The sequence below is a fragment of the Hippoglossus hippoglossus genome, chromosome 3 (genome assembly GCF_009819705.1).
Source record: "Hippoglossus hippoglossus isolate fHipHip1 chromosome 3, fHipHip1.pri, whole genome shotgun sequence".
In the NCBI taxonomy this organism is placed as follows: domain Eukaryota; kingdom Metazoa; phylum Chordata; class Actinopteri; order Pleuronectiformes; family Pleuronectidae; genus Hippoglossus; species Hippoglossus hippoglossus.
In genome coordinates, this window is record NC_047153.1 from 22,151,617 (window position 1) to 22,168,166 (window position 16,550).

A 16,550-nucleotide genomic window follows, 5' to 3' on the forward strand; every position below is an offset into this window, starting at 1 on the left:
TACAGGACTGCTCGAGGCAAAATTATATCATCCCTTACCTTTTAGTTTGATCCAGTTCCAGAGGCCTCACCTCTCGCTCTGTTTGAACGTTCGGACTCTCCCATCAGTTCCAAGCTATGGTTGAGAAGCTAATTGAACAAGACGCAGCCTCACAGTGCGACCCTCTGGATTTAACCTGCGCATTTGGTTGAGGTCGCATGAGACTCTGTTCCTTTCCTGTCTTTTTCACTCTGGATATGTCTGTAAATGCACTGCTACTTCTTTGCATTAACTCAAACATTAATCATAGCTACTTGCCCAAACCATACCCTTACCCTAAACTTAACCTAACCCTAACCCTAACCCTAACCTAAACATAAACATAAACCCAAACCTAACCCTAATGTTATCCTAACCTTAAAACATGCCCTCACCTTAAAATGTAACTATTTACATTATGGGCACTTAGATTTAGGACCCCATAAGATGAGTAATACCTGGTCCACACACACCTGACCTCACAGTTCCAGACATCAGATGATTTATGACATGACTTGAATCAGACTTTCAGATCTATAATGTACGTGTGTCAGCCTGTTTTTAAAATTTTGGAAAGTGCCCTTTTTCAAGCATTCTTACATCTGTGACCTTTGTCCTCTTGAATGGGGAAGTGCATTTCTTGTTTTGTCATTCCTCAGACTTAAAGTGCCAGGTCATTATCGCATGGTAATCAGGTTGTGGTATTAGCAATGAGTGGGGTTTGTTTTGTCCCTCAGTCTAAACTCTCTGGGTTAAATCTCTCCACTCAGGCCTCCTGAGAGACGGAGTGTCATAAAGCTGCTCCCTGGGCTTTACTATAGTATCTGCAAAGATTTAAGCACCTCAGCAATGTTAAGTCTTGTTTGCTTCACAGGTTGTATACATGGAGTGAGAAGAAACAGCAGCGTGCGCACCACGTCCAGTTAGAGCAGCAGCAGGAGCGCTTTCCAACAACACAACACATTTGGGAGGTGTGGCGTGTGAACACCATGAAAAGGTGCAGAGGGGTAAAGTGAACTCTTCAGCAACACCTCATCTCGTGCTTCCACCGAACACATACATTCCAAAACAAACACCAGAGAATGTGGCACCATTGTCTTTTAAAAAGCTTAAAATAATAAGCATGTTTTCTGGCAGTCTATACGTCTATAAAACATGTTTTATCTTTCAGTAGAGGTCACACCCCTCCGATCCCCAAGTGGGTGGAACATGAAGAACACAATAGGGGGTGCAGGCAAGTTGAGTTTGAATGGTGGGTAGTAATTAAGGGGCACAAGAAGGGAGGCATGACAGCACAAGGACAGGCGTTATTTAACTGTGAGAGCCTGACAAAATAGAATTAAAAGGCTGTGATTGATTGACAAGTAAGATTGAGACAAAAGATTGGATTCAGACTGAACCTATAGACATACTTTTCATATCCATAAATATATATCTTATTTTTTCTTACGTAATTGTTGCACATTATTAATAAACTCTGTAGCGCATCATACTCTCCCTCACTAACCACAGCAGTTTTAAGAGTGACTGAAGATGTTCTTTTCTTGTCTCACACTGTGCAGAGAGATGAGCCTCGCGTTTGTTTGGAATCTATAAAAATCTTCCACGCCTTATTTGGACAGTCACACTGACAAGTTGGAGACAAATGTCTTTTCCACATCCTCACGCTGACCCCTCCTCAAATATTACACAGGAAAAAGTTGTTGCCCGTCATCCAAAAGTCATCTGGAAAAGAATCAAACGCAGATGTGTAACACCTAAAATACCGAGAAAGAAAACAAACCTGGGATGCAGATACCGGTGCAGATTTGGCTGGTTATGGCCACAAATGTTTCATGCAGTTTCCCCAAACCTTGCCCCCGTCAGGACCTTTACTGTTCCTACAAATCATCACACGGGGAAATGGAGGAACAATCACTTTCCTGAGAGAATAATAGGAGGGAGAAAAACAACAAGGTGTCATCTGGTGCGAGAAGGAAACGTAACAATAAGGTTTGGAGGAACTCCCCGAAGAGCCGACGGACAAGTCGCCAGGGTCGGCCCCGCCACAGTCAAAGGTGATCCACACCATGTGTCGACAGAAGCCCATCAGACGTAAAGAGGTGAGTCAGGCCCTGTTTCTGAGAACGGACAAAGCTGTGGGTCCATCTTCTTTATCCTCCCTCTCAGTGGTATGTTGTGCTGCCAGGCATTACTCAAATTCTGAGAATTACGATAATAAATCACACTGGACATCCCAAAGTTCGCCAAATATCCATCATATCATGACGTGAAAGGAAATATCTATAAAAAATGACATCTTCAATATTTCCATTAGATGATTCATACAGTCATGACCAAATGGTTTCCTCTGAAGGCTTCAATATTTCAGTGACTGTCAGCATGGTGTGAGGTAGAGGAGAGAGTTTCTTCCATTTTACACAATACTTTCAGCCTTTACATTGTTTAACTTACTTAGCAACCATTTCTAACCTATCCACTCAGGTTAACACACTGTGCGGCCTGTTTGAAGCTCTATGTTCATCACGCAGGACAAAGGAGGGGGGGGGGGGGGGGGTCCAGGAGTGTATATGCACACAGGTATCCTGTTGTTATAAGCAGGAAGGTCTATTCTATAGGAGCATGAAGCCCAATTAACTTTTCTTCCTCCTCTTATGTAACAATGCAAAAAACATCCTTGCAATAACGAAGCCCAATCACCGCTTACTTTAAAAAAAAAAAAAACAGTCAATTGAACAAAACAGTTGAAGAAAGATGTTAAATGTGTTTACCCTCTCAGTATGTGACAGTACTTAGAGATAGGTTGATACAAAGCATTTACCCCCTCACAAATCAAACCAATCGACACTACACAGCCTCATGGTTTGTGAAATCGTCGTCATGTTGCCTGAGAAAGCCGGGCGACCTGGTGAAATTGAGGCACATAGTAGTGTCACATCAGTTTAGCAGCGAAGCCTGTCGACGCTGACCTTTCCTTCCCAGCCTGGCACAGTGAAACCCTCCACCATACGAGGCCTGCGTCCAGCCCGGGTCCACAGACAAGAGGCCACTCACTCACTCAGGTCCTATAGAGAAACAAATCAGATTACCACCACATATCTCCTACAATCTACTGTGACAGGATCAGCCCCCAGGCGGCGCTCAAATGGATACAGCAATATAAAACAGCCACGCCGAGGGAAGAGGCAGGATGGAAGGGTGTGGGACCAGAAGAGGAGGGCGGTGGGAGCTGTGCGGGCAGGGGAGGTTTCACACCGGTGCGAGCACGGCAACAATGTGACTTAATTGATTCCCTGCCATCTCATCAATTCTGATTAAAATGAAATGAGCCTCTGTACGTTTGAAAAGGTTAAAACAAATTGAAGGAGGAAATCACAGCAGGTAATCACAGTTTTGTCCAACAGCAGGCTTTTAATGAAGTGAGCCGCTTTCCATCACTCATTCCAACCAACTCATATGGAGCGAGTGTGTGTGTGTGAGCATGTTCACATAAGTTGTATTTAGGACAGCATACATTAGGTTTGTATTTGCATTATGGCCTCTTTACAGATGAACTAGTTTCCTGACAGCAGGAGAAAAAGGATTCATGGTCGCAGCACCCACAGGAAAAATATCAGTTTTGACCAATGAACTGTAGAAATGAATGAAAATGTTTATTGGGTGCACATTGATTTACATGACATTTAAAAATACTAATAATACATCATTTCTAAAGGGTTGAGAAATTATATTCAAATAGATGAGCATGTTTATATTGAACATAAGAAAATCAAGTCACACCTGACTGAGTTCTCATGAGTCAATGCAATATCCACTCCAACAATACAATATTTTCTCTGTGCAGTTAATGAGTTAAAATGGATTTACACGTTAAACCAGAAAGACATTTTTGACATATCACAGCATGTGTAAATGACAAAATGAATGATGGCTGTATTCCATTCTGCTGCTTCGGTTTCAGGGTTTTGTTATTGTGCATGTCGGCTCATTGTCACACGGCCCTGTCTAAGAGACCCTTGAACTGAACAGAGCCATCGTTAATGTCATCAGTAATATCTCGTGCTTTTCCTGCTCTGACATAACAGAATGTCTGCCAATACTCAGAATACCAACCCTACAGTATTGCTCTGGGTTACGTATTACACATGTTACAAGTGCACACACATATCTGTGGTTTTCTCCAGCCCTCGCCAATGCACACATTAAATCAGATTCTAATTCATCCCTGCCTAGTTTACACACACACACACACACACACACACACACACACACACACACACACACACACACACACACACACACACACACACACACACACACACACACACACACACACACACACAGAATTTGTAATAGGTATCTGCTGGCACCTGGTGGCGGTAGCAGTAGGTGCAGCTGTAGCCCATTCATTACACTCATTATTAAAATACTATTTATAAAGTCAATGAAAGTCATTACAAGTTTCTTCAGTGGTGAATCTAAAAAAAACCACACAAGTCAGGCAAGAGTTAAAATTGTACTCTTGTTTTATTCTAAAAAGCAAACTTGGCAAAAAGGAGAAGAAAAAAAAAACAATCATAATTGCAATGCACCCTGTTTGCTAAATAAATAACAGCAGTGCTAGTTAATCTGAAAGCATACCCCGCTGGAATATGCTGTTGTGAAGAAGCACTGTTGCCTTTTTGCTCACAAATTGCCCTATTTTCAATGCTTGATTTGCTTTAGTAAACTTAAAGCCACATAGACGCACTGCTGCCTCAGCAAAACCGTATTCAGTGGAAATGCAAATGGGTACACATGCAAAGCAAACCTCTGGCTAATTATACAGCCGCCTTACAAGGTCTGTGTCCCTGAGCGCTGGGCAAAAAAAGTGTAACACGCAGCATGTATGCTCTGCGGAGCAACTGCGTGTTGCCAGATTAGAAAGATCTTAATAAAGCTTACTGTTCGCTAATTATACAGAAACACAGAAGCACGAGGACTCTTCACTTTTGTTTAAAACAGTGTTTGTTGTGTTTGGCAATTTCTCTGCTCATTTACATGAAACCACAAAGACAAAGGATAAAGGTACACAACGCTAAGTTCATCTAAGTCCAAGCAAGCGAGGGGAAAGCTCAGGCTACAGAGAGTGGTGCATCCAAGTGGAAAACATGGTGAGGCAGTTTTAACAATGAGGAATATATACTGAAGTATATCGTAAACACTGTTATTAACATTACAACTATAAAGACTGCAGGTTTTACACAGGTCACTAAAACACAGAGTTTTCATGTCACCCTTAACTAACTTTTAATTGTTTAATTTTTTTCTAAAAGGACAGGTAAAATACACACACACACACACACACACATACATACACACACACTCATGTACGCAAGACGTATAAGCAATATCAGCCTCTGGCCATAAGACATTTGTTGTGCAATGACTTGGGGAGTAGTTTTTTAAAATCTCTATAAGGCACTAAAATTGAAAATAGAAGTACTCAATAAACCACATTAATGAAAAGGCAAGCACATGACCTACAATATGGCAACGCCATAGCAACTGACTCAAGTTTGCTGCCTTTTCCATCTCAGTGCAGTCAGTACAGTTTACTGTCTCTCAGCGCAGTCACGAAGGTTATTTTTCTCGTCGTCCGTCTCAGTCATCTTTCTTGTCCGAGGTGCTCTCCTCCTGTTGTTCCCCTGAACTGGGCTGACCAGTGAGTTCCAGATCACCTGGCGTCGCCTCCTGGATCGCTTGATATCTCTGGAGCTCCAGGTAGGTGGTGAAGAGCTTGGCGTACTCCGGGTGGCTTGTGGCGAAGGATTGAAATTCACCTGAAGAATCACAGAGAAGGCACAGAGAAAGGCGTTAGGAAAAAGTGCAGCTGTTGAGAGGAATGTAAAAAACAAACCATTGTCTTAGAATAACCATATAATATTTATAAAGATGGATGACACTCTCCTCCTGTTGTACAAACATTAAGCCAAAATAACTCAGACGTGGGTGCCGCCATCTTGCAATTGCACAAAGTCTGGGCAGCAGTGAACATGGAGTTAAGTCGCAGCATCGACCAATCGCAAGTCAGTCTCAGCTGTTAATCATCCCGTTTCTACAGCATCAAATAACTAATCAAAACCAAATTTTCCATAAGAGAGAACATTTGAACAAACATCAGAGTGATAACTGAAATCATCTCCGAGAAAAAATGATTTGACATGCACGTTGACTTTTTTGTTTGGTCTATGTCCCATCCACTAACATGGAGGAGGCAGGGTTTGTGACCTATACTGCAGCCAGCCACCAGGAGGCAATATAGGTGTTCATCTTTATATACAGTCTGTAAAAAGGACATACGGATCACTTTACAGCACGTATTCCCATCCCGTAATAAAAGGGCAGAGAGTGGACTGGTGTTAAACCTTTTGTGTTAGGAACAGTCTCTACTCACTGAAGGTGATGAAGCCGGAGCCGTCAGCGTCAATCTCCTTGAAGAGCTTGGTCATGTTGAGATTGGACACACCCAGAGCGGAGCGCAGCAGAGCGGTGAACTCCTCCCTGGTGATCCTCTCATCCTCATCTGTGTCAAACAGCTGCATGACAGAGGAGAGCAAAGAGGAAATTCAATTTTCCTTTCACGTGTTTCCACGTCCAGAAAAAACTATTCTATATTATGTGTGAGAATAAAGTTTACATGAAATCAGGGGAAATTAATCATTCTTGCTGTTCAGTCACAGAATAGAAACACCAGGACTGTTTGTCAAAAAAAAACAACCACTGTTTCACTTTCCGGACGGCAGAATGACTCACTGCTCTACACAACCGACACACACTGTTAACTTGACATTATCCAAGCCTCTGTGAATGCTCCCTCTGTTCTTCCTACAGTGGCACTGACACCGCCTGCTGCTCTGCGTGTTGTCGCTCAAATTCAATTCTCTGAAATACCCTTAACTTTAGTGTAATATCAATATTGTTATATATTTTTTACGTTCAGTATAAAAGTGAACATTATATTATATTATCACCATATCCTGTTCACTTCTGTCTCTTTAGAACTAACTCTGCCGAGGAGGTTATGTTTTGATTGCTGTTTGTCTGTCTGTCAGCAGGATTACACAAAAACTCCAATTTCCTTGAAATTAAAGGGGTACGGATCCCAAATTTCTCAAGATATAATGCAGAAAACAAGGCAGACACATGTAGAGTGCTAGTATAAATGAACAGGTGGAATTTTGTGTGGATCTGGATAATGATCTGGATTTTGTGAATGCAAATACGTTTTTTTAGTGGGGTGAATTGATATTTTGCCTCTGTGTCATGTGAGCAGTTTGCAGAAAATGTCTGTTCGTGGTATCTGTATCTGATGCAAAACATGAAAATGGAATATGGTGATAAAGTGGCCAATCAGCCTTGGTCTAGTTCCTCTGACTTTTCCTTTAAACCCGAGTTTTCAGCAGAACAATATCAGAATGTCTTTGTTTTACCTTGAAAGCCATTCGGAGAACATCTTCAGTGTTGGCTGGTCGACACAAGATGGTCACACCGATCACGTACTCTCTGAAGTCTATAGTGCCATCGCCGTTCTTGATGGGGTGAAAGCAACAGCAACAATTAAACTTCAGTTCTTAATGCAAAGATTATTATGAGGCGTAATATTTTACCCTTTATGATATACAAACAAAGACGTTTGTCAAATATCAACAGATTTTAATGTTTAAGGTAACAAACAAAATTGAAAATGCAACATGTACATAATTAATTGATTTCTAAAAGTGGCAATTATTTATTATGAGGCATACATTTTTGCTTTTTTACTCATTGACATTCACATTAAGAGCGGTTGATATGATTCCAGTCCTCCCTTCACACCTAGACCTTTGGTGGACAAACCAGAGAGAATGAGACTAAACTGCTTGGATCGGTTTCCTCCCTGTTTTACTTTCATTGGTACACAGGATAGGCTGTGATGTGATATGCATGTGATCCACTAAATCTAATATTTGGATTGATACTCATTGTTGTTTTGTTGAGTTGAGGCCTGGCTGTGTGTGAGCAAAACTAACTGATCATTTACAGTATATTGGTATTAATCAGTTGTCTACAGTGAACGTGTCTCACCCTGTCGAACAGTGCAAACAGCTCCTCAAGGGCAGAGCTGACTGGTAGCTTCAGGAATCTGGAAAACTCATCGATAGTGATGCGTCCTCCCTTACAGGAGCTCGCCATGGACGCGAAACCCTCCAGCTCTTTCCTCACATTGTCCCACTTCAGACTGAGCGAACAGGGTACAATGAGGAAAGTGTACGTTGTATGAACATTAACAATAAATACAACTTTTCGAGCAATATTTGTCAATCCTAAGTTCCCTGCTTGGTGACACAATAGACTGTACATAAAGATGGTCAACGTGACAGCTCACGGAAGTGTGGCCAAAGTGTCTTGATCACCCCCTGGTGGTCAAAGTACAGGTCAAGATATTTGTCGTCGTTCATCTTTATACAGAGTCTATGGGACACACCCACAGCTTACTGAGGCAAAGACGTTCTTACTGGAGTTTACGGCTGATTTTGGTGAACTCGACCAGGCCGGCCTCCATGGGCAGAGTCAGTTCACCAGCAGAGATCATGAGGCGGCAGTCTTCATAAGTGTGGTCTGTTACTGGAACTCCCAAAGCGCTGTAAACACACATTTTCATATCAAATGCAAATGATCCTTTGAGAGGCGGGCGCAGCAGACCAGTAAAGTATGCAAAGATCAGACTGATCAGAGGAATGCAATAACCAAACTTACTGCAAACTAAGTTAGCTATATGTCAATGCAGATACAATATTTTAATTTAAATCTTGACATTATCTTGACGGTTATATAAAAAAAAGCAACATTCGTTTTTCTATTAACTTACATGTATTCTGTGTATGTTTAACATTGAATCAATGACCTATTACCGAGTATTTATGTTTGCTTTACTGTAACACTCTGTTCTACTGTGTGCTCCGACAATGGAATGTGCTCTTAAACCTTGACTCACTGCGCCATAGTTTCTCGCACTCTGCTGGCAAACAGAGGCGCATTTTTCTTCTCCTCTTCTGAGGGAATATACGGCGGCAGGAACTGGAACACAGAGCAAGCAGATTATAAAAAAAAAAAAAGGTCACAAGAAAGAGCAAGCAGAAAGCAAACTTTGAGACATTTTCATGGAAAACTAATCCCCTCCTGCAGAAAACAAATCTTCTCAATCAGGATCTTTAAGAGCAGAATCAAATCCAACTATAATTCTACAAACAGAGAGAGGCACTGATACAAACAGTTAAATTAACAAAAAATGATTTTAAATGGTCTTTTTAAACAAGGTGCTCTGTATAATGATTGGATTTGAAATCAAGGTGCATATATAGAGTAAATGGCACTTCACATCAACTGTTTTATTATTAATGTCCACAATTATCAGTGTTCGTTAATCCTGTTAGAAGATCTAAAGGGAAGAAAAAAGGAAAAAGGCCATGCCTGTTACCTCTATCTCCACTGTGGTGTACAGCTGGCACAGTGTTAGAAGCAGCAGCGTCTTCCTGTGTGAAACACAAACAAGGCAGTCAGTCACATGTAATGGTTCACCAGCTCCAAATGTGGTTCGATAGTGTTAACAGTTGACAAGTAGCAGCACCTTCATCAAACATAGAATCTGCATGAGAAGCCACTAGAGGCACAATTATATAAAAAAAAAGAAGCTAACTCACGAGCTGAAACCCTGCCAGGTCCAAGTCACTGTATCCTGCAGGAGAAAACAGAGGAGGATACATGAAGATATAAAACATTAACAGTGGATAGAGATGGTTACGTGTTATCTGGTGGGAGTGTGATGCAGTGAAGCTGGAAGCGTTGCCATCACTCTGTCTTTGTGAATGACAGCACTGTGGGGAAACTAAAACTGCAAATGTAAGAGGATAACAACCATTTGTAAAGATTTCTATGATGTGGCTTACTGACAATTGATGCTTGGTTGGTTAGTGTGTATATTCTACAAGCATATATCAGTCATCTATGGCTCTATATGATAAATCAAATATTTATCTTTTAGGTGAGTACAGTGTGGCATACGCAACACATTTAGCTCTCAGAAGGTGAGGTCACAACTGTGCATCAGTTACAATCACTCACCAGTTTGTTGGGATACCTCATAACCACAGGCTGCACAGGGACCCCTGGGATAAAGGCACCTAAAGGTGGGACAGTGACACACAGTATGAATAAAAACATGGCGGCTGTGATTTCTAATTCCACATGAATGAATGTGTATTTAAAAGTGTATGACTTTACAAAGCTGAGATTCACATCCTCTCACATCACTCTAAATAACTGTATCACTTCATAAGTCAAAGCACAAACCGCATCGCACAGTGAATGAATGGAGCTGTGTAATATCAAGAGACCTTTCTGTTGTGTAGCCTCTCTGCTCAGTGGATACAGTGCATGCGAGTTTGAAATGTTAGATAGACAGGTAACAGATAAAAGTGTTGATAAACCGATGTTTGGTTTTTTGGTTCTCTTTCATTTGCCTGTTTTTATTTCCGTTGTCGCTACTACAACTTGTTGCATAAGACTGCTATTTACATTAAATGACATGCAAATGTGTCTGTTTTGCATTACCTTGTTTGAAAGTGATGAGACATGAGCGATTCGTACACGTTCCCTCTGGAAAGATGAGAACCTGAGGAAAACGGCATCATTAGTAAATGTTAAAATCACTACAACTTCACTACAGCCACTAATATGCAAAGCAAATGTATCATTTTATGAATTTTGGCTAATTCTATAATAATATTTAAAAAGAAGCATTTTCATAGCCAAAGCAACATCCTGAGTTACAGCTCTTTGACTGACAATCTCTGAGTTTCCTCCACAACTATACAGTCGTCTATGCTGACAGTGTATGTGGATGTTTTCTTTGACGTGATGTAACAGACCTGTGGCCAGTGTCCTCCTGACTTGGCTCTGCTGTCAATCTCTTGGATTGTATTCTTCCGTGAGTCAGGGTCCTTTCTGGACACCAGCACTGGCTGGAGACAGCGCACGAACCCTTTAGAGAGAGCAAAACAAATACTGTACATCAATATACTGTGCCAACTTCAAACCTGCTATTAACATCCGCCCTGAGATCACAAGTCGTCAGCGCTAAGTTCATCTGTTCACACGTGGCATTAGAATGTGTCTCCTGTGACCACATGGATCTCACTTCCTGCTCTTTGCAAATATACAGTGGAGACCATAAGATGTTGGTTTTACCCAGTCTGAGTTAACAGATGTGTCTGATGACAGTGTTGGGTATGTGTGTGTGTGTGTGTTTAAAGAGAATGAGCTCAGTCAGGAGGGGCTGGGTGAATTAATGAGCAGAGCGCAGATCTACAATCTACCGTCAATCATAAATGTTAATCATTAATGATATTGTGGTGGTTGCTACAAAAAAATCAATATATGGTCACAGAGAAGCATAAAAATACGTTTGTAGTGAAACTGTAGGTGGTCAGAGGACGTCAGATGAGTAGGTGGTCCTTCATATGTGTCCCATGCAGACCACCTCTGAATGTGGTCTGAGTGATCAGAACTCAGGATGCATGTAGGTGAGTTCCGACCAGTTCTAGTGCTGATTACTTGTGATCGGATCTCTCAGGGCGGATGTGAACATCAGGTCTGAACACGAACTTATAGGAGGAAAATTCTGTCATATTATTCACTGATGATTTCATGTGCAGGTCCTGATTAATTACATTGTTCCATTTAACAGTCACTAATGATATTATGTGACATTTCTAAAAAAAAGAGATCTGTGGTGTATAAAAAGGTTGGAATAGCTCATGTTTATCAAGTCCTCAGAAGACTATTACATTAAATAGCAGATATTTTAGTTATAGTAATAATTATGATATCTGATTAACAAGGGCCACTGTCAATAAAGACATTGAACTGACCGATTTCCTATTGGTAGCATAAGATGATGATTTTGCAATAAAAAACACATCGTGTAAAATAAAAAAGAAATCAACAAAGAGGATGTGAAATTGAACTGAGATGAACCTGAAGCAACTCGACACAAGTTTCACACACAAACACACACACTAGTGGCTGTGAGGACAAGAGAGGGCCCACAAACCACATGCAAATCAGAAAAAAAGTGTCTCACGGCCAAAGATGGGTGTAGCCAGGTTCTCGACGCGGGAGACGGTGGAGGGCAGGCCTGCGACGATGCACACGATCCCATCGAAGAAGGTGGAGTGGGGGGCGACAGCCAGAATGGGGGCCTCACTGCTGCTGACCTGCTTCCCCTTGACCACCACTCTGAAGCCCATGCAGAAGTAGTAAATCCTCCCCAGGGCGGCCATCAATCTCCGACACATGAACCTGGAGGTGACAGACGTTTTAGATGATGAATCCATGAGATCACATAAAGGTTTAATGAATGGAAAGTTTAATGCACAGCCTGAAAACAGTGCTCATTATTAGTTAAATGGAAGTTTGTAAACATCCAAATAAAAACTTGAGGCAGATAAAGTATTTTAGATCTTTGTACTCTGTGTTTATTTAGTTTATTCTAGTTCATCGGAAATCACCTTCAGGGCTATTGTGTGACAATGACTGAATGGGTGTTAACAGGAAGAGTTACAACATAGAGAAAAGTATTTCCTCTTAATCTAGAGACAGGGTGGAAAGTTATGAGAACACTGTAGTCTGAGACACTGTGAAAAGATGATACACGGTGAAGTGGAATGTCAACTTTTACCAAGAGTATAAAAACGTATGTGTCCGCGATATGTGCAGACAGCATAATGTCGTGTTTAGCAGTTTTGAGAACAGCCAGTGTCTTTCCCAGACATAAATAATCAACATGTTGGTAAACTATCAGCTTATAAAATGATAATGATGATATATGATGCTGCCTGCCTAAATATGAAGAAAGCTCAAAGCAACATGGAACTGCATTTTGGAGTTTTTCCACCACATGCCTAACATACGTCCAAAAATACTGGTCTTTAAGCCTAAAAATATCATTTACTTGTCTGCACAGAGCAAGGAGCAAATGAATACTCATTTAATTGCCAAGTTTACTAATGTTGTTCTTTCAGAATAAAGCCTAAGCTTCCGTGCTTAAACGTCCCGGAGAGTTTCTGACACTTCTAGTCAACAAATAGCTGAACTTTAACGTGATGAGATAAGCTTACTCAACACCATATTGGGTCATAAACACATAAGAGGCTGGGCTCTAAGGTCACAAGAGATTTCTTGTCAGCTGCAGAACTGTTAGCTAAGAATGCCGAACCCTGTTTGCTGCTCACAGGGAAAATGTTGCAATCTCACAAAAACTTTACATTTAATATAAAGTATGACATATTTTGTGCGTTATTAAATAGATATATGAAACTCTAATTTGAAAGCCCATCATTTATTACAATGAAAATGTTCAATGGCTGATGTAAAAACGTTTGGTATATAAAAGGGGATACATCACTACTTCTGTTATGACAGGAATTGTTCTTTTAGGAATATGCTGCCTTGGCTGTGTTTTGTTGTCCAGTTGAACCCAGCAAATACACCGATTCTGCTACTTCTTGCTCTAGTATGAACTAATATTTAACCATCTCAATCCATCTTTGTTAAATGTTTATTTGCTACTTCACCAGGAGTAAATGTTTAAATACACTGAATGGAGCAGGTACATATTTTACATATTTTGTACATATATTAAGCTACAATGAATTAACTTAAGCAACTAATTTCAAGTTAGGGTAGGTAATCCTGGTAATCCTGCGTTTTAGCATAGCTGGGCAGCAATTGAGACATTTGAAAACGATGACGTACATGATCACAACCACTTGCTGATTGGGCATGTTTTCAGGTATGTGCAGGCTGATTCATGCTTCTGCGTCTAAACTACACCGTACTGCAGGTACGCACATAGCCTACGCACGGGGGCCGAACATTTTTAGTTTGCTTAGATGTGTGTGAGTTGCGCTGCAATTACACCACCGAAACCCTAGTGGTCTGCTTATTCACAGATTCTCTGGCGTCTCTGTTTACTTCAGAACAATGGCGAGTGTTACTAAGTGGATCGTGTTGGAGCTGAAAGATGTTAAAGAGCAAGAGAGAGCGAAAACGGCGGCGAGTCTGCCTGAGATGCGATGCTACCAAGCGGACTAATCACAGCTCTTGCGGTCTGTGAGGCCTTGACGCGTAGTTACATTTTTGGGGAGGTGCACGTCAGGGTACGACATATGGCTCTGCGTAGGGTACACGTCTACGTGTAGGCTACGGCGTAGCTTTGACACAGAAGCATGAATTGGGTTTTAGTGTGGACAGGGATTAGAACTGATACAGAGCCAAAACGCTTGTACGGACAGAGAGTTGAAGTATGGCTGTAGTCTAAGGGAACAAGTGGCTGATATCCACATGGCGTTTGATACCAGTGGGACCTGGTGCCCCCGACACCTGGGCAGCTCTGGGGGAAGCTGTGGTGCAGCAAGATGGTGTAGCGCTTGCATCCTAGTTACCGTCGCCAGCCTGTCATTGGCTCCACGGCTCCTTTCAGAGGATGCTTGAAGGTTGTTATGATGGCCACCGGCCATGTCACCATGAGAACCAGGGACAGCAGGATGGCGCGAATGGGGACCAGGAAGATTCCCAGGAGGACACACTGCATGGAGAGGAGGAGGACACACAGATACACCATCAATAGGAGCATATGTGCCGATAGAGCATAAAGGGAAGTGTGCTGTCAAGTCAACTCCACCCTGGGTTATGACATTCCACAGAGCAGAAACATGCACCGGTGTGGAAATCCACATCCCTGCTCAGCTTTACAGAATCACAAGCACACAACGGCTCTTATTGTTTGAGTTGCATAGAACGAGGCATTACAAGCGGATTGTGAGAGGCTGGTTGGAGCAGATTACAGGCCCTGGTCTCACAGCAATGTAATCTCACACATCATCAGACGCGCCGTGCTTCCCCCAAACATCGATGTCTTCATCTCCGCCAGCTTTTATCATCGCGATCGTCACACTCACAGCAGCATACTCACTTTAATTATCGCAGCTCGGGACAGTTTGGTGTCCTGCACGAACGGGTTGATGACGGCGGGCAGCAGCAGGGACTGCTGCCGCGGCAGGGCGAACACTCGCTGCGGGGGCATCGCGGTCCAGGGAGCGGAGAGTCGGGCTGACGCTGCGGTGAAAGCACCGCGGTGTTCTCATGTCACTTCCTCAGCAGGGGCCCTGCTCTCGCATTTCTTCCCCCACAGATCGGGCGATCACACGGGGCAAGTGCCGACACACAACAACGTGAGCGGAGCCGGACTGAGGCTCCACCTCCAGCGGCGGGGCTGCAGCTCAGGCCGAATCCAGTGGGTTTATTTTCGGGGGGGGTTGAGATTTCACCATACCTGAGCCATCATGCTGTCATTTAATTAGAGTTACATGCAATAAACATCACAGATCAGATGAAAGGAGGAGGGGAAACGATGCTATGTGGTGGCCGTTGATCAAAAAGCACAAAGACAGCCTCAATGAATCAGTACCAATGACAAGTCTGCGGATTGTTTACAAGCTCTCATGATAGTCCACAAGATGGCGCCGTTTCATGACAAGAAATCTCGCCCCACTGAGGAAGCTCTGGTAGTGAAGGAAATGAAGTGCATGTACTCAAGTACTGTGCTTTATGTACTTCGCCCAGGTTGTGTAGTAGGAAATCCACTGCACAGAGGTAAATCTAACAGCGTCAGAGGTTCTAAGTATATTTTCTTTTCAATTGAAAGGTCAAAATACTGCCTGTTGTGTTTGGGAAGAGGGTTCACTCTGCACAACATTGAGACTCTTCATTATTTAAACATCATTTGTTTGAAAGCTTTTCGTTGAACTCTAGACTAATTGTTCTTGGTGAATATCATTTAGACTTCCCCGAAAACCCACCACTTATATTGGGTTTGGTTTTGAAATACCTTGTGTTCACGGATGGAAAAAGTTGTCAACATTGATGGTCAGAAAAGTTGCAACGTGGTTGAAGATCTATTGAATCAACACTTTATATGAGTCATTTAGAGGTGGGAATTAAGTGCATGTTACAATTTTGTACTTTGAGTGTTCTCATTTAAATGGTAGATTTGTATGTGCATTCATGGTTTTCATTCATTTACCAGTTCCTTTGCATATTTAGATTTTCCATTCTAAACAAATGGTCATCTTCTAAAATGTCATGCATGTTTATAGACTTGAATTACCCAGCAATTTTTAGTAGCTGAGACCTGTTCCACTAGGACCAGCTACAGCCTCACAATGCTGCATGAATCATTCATCTCCAGATGACATACAGGATGCAACTAGAATATACACTTTATGAAGACATTGCAGGGGGAATATTACTTCTGCTCAAACTGAATTTAAACTGAATATAAACTCAAATTAGGGCCATTGGTATTTTGCGCTTTTGAACGGATGTTGATGAATTCATGTAAAAGACATGCAAGCATGTGGGAGTTTATAGGTTTGCAGCTGTGGAAATAT

At 42.0% G+C, this 16,550-nt stretch overlaps 1 protein-coding gene across 1 annotated transcript; it reads right to left on the reverse strand.

Annotated features, from left to right (window-relative positions):
• Positions 1-4,526: 4,526 nt before the first annotated feature.
• lpcat2 (lysophosphatidylcholine acyltransferase 2) lies at positions 4,527-15,378 on the reverse strand. The gene is made up of 14 exons (XM_034580734.1): positions 15,074-15,378; positions 14,544-14,686; positions 12,182-12,399; positions 10,968-11,080; positions 10,651-10,711; positions 10,162-10,220; positions 9,741-9,775; positions 9,518-9,572; positions 9,035-9,117; positions 8,556-8,681; positions 8,125-8,278; positions 7,491-7,589; positions 6,455-6,596; positions 4,527-5,840 (listed from the first exon to the last, which is right to left on the reverse strand). Exons 1-14 carry the CDS (start codon positions 15,182-15,184, stop codon positions 5,662-5,664), a joined length of 1,578 nt encoding a protein of 525 aa, XP_034436625.1. The 5' UTR covers positions 15,185-15,378; the 3' UTR covers positions 4,527-5,661.
• Between the last annotated feature and the right edge of the window lie 1,172 nt (positions 15,379-16,550).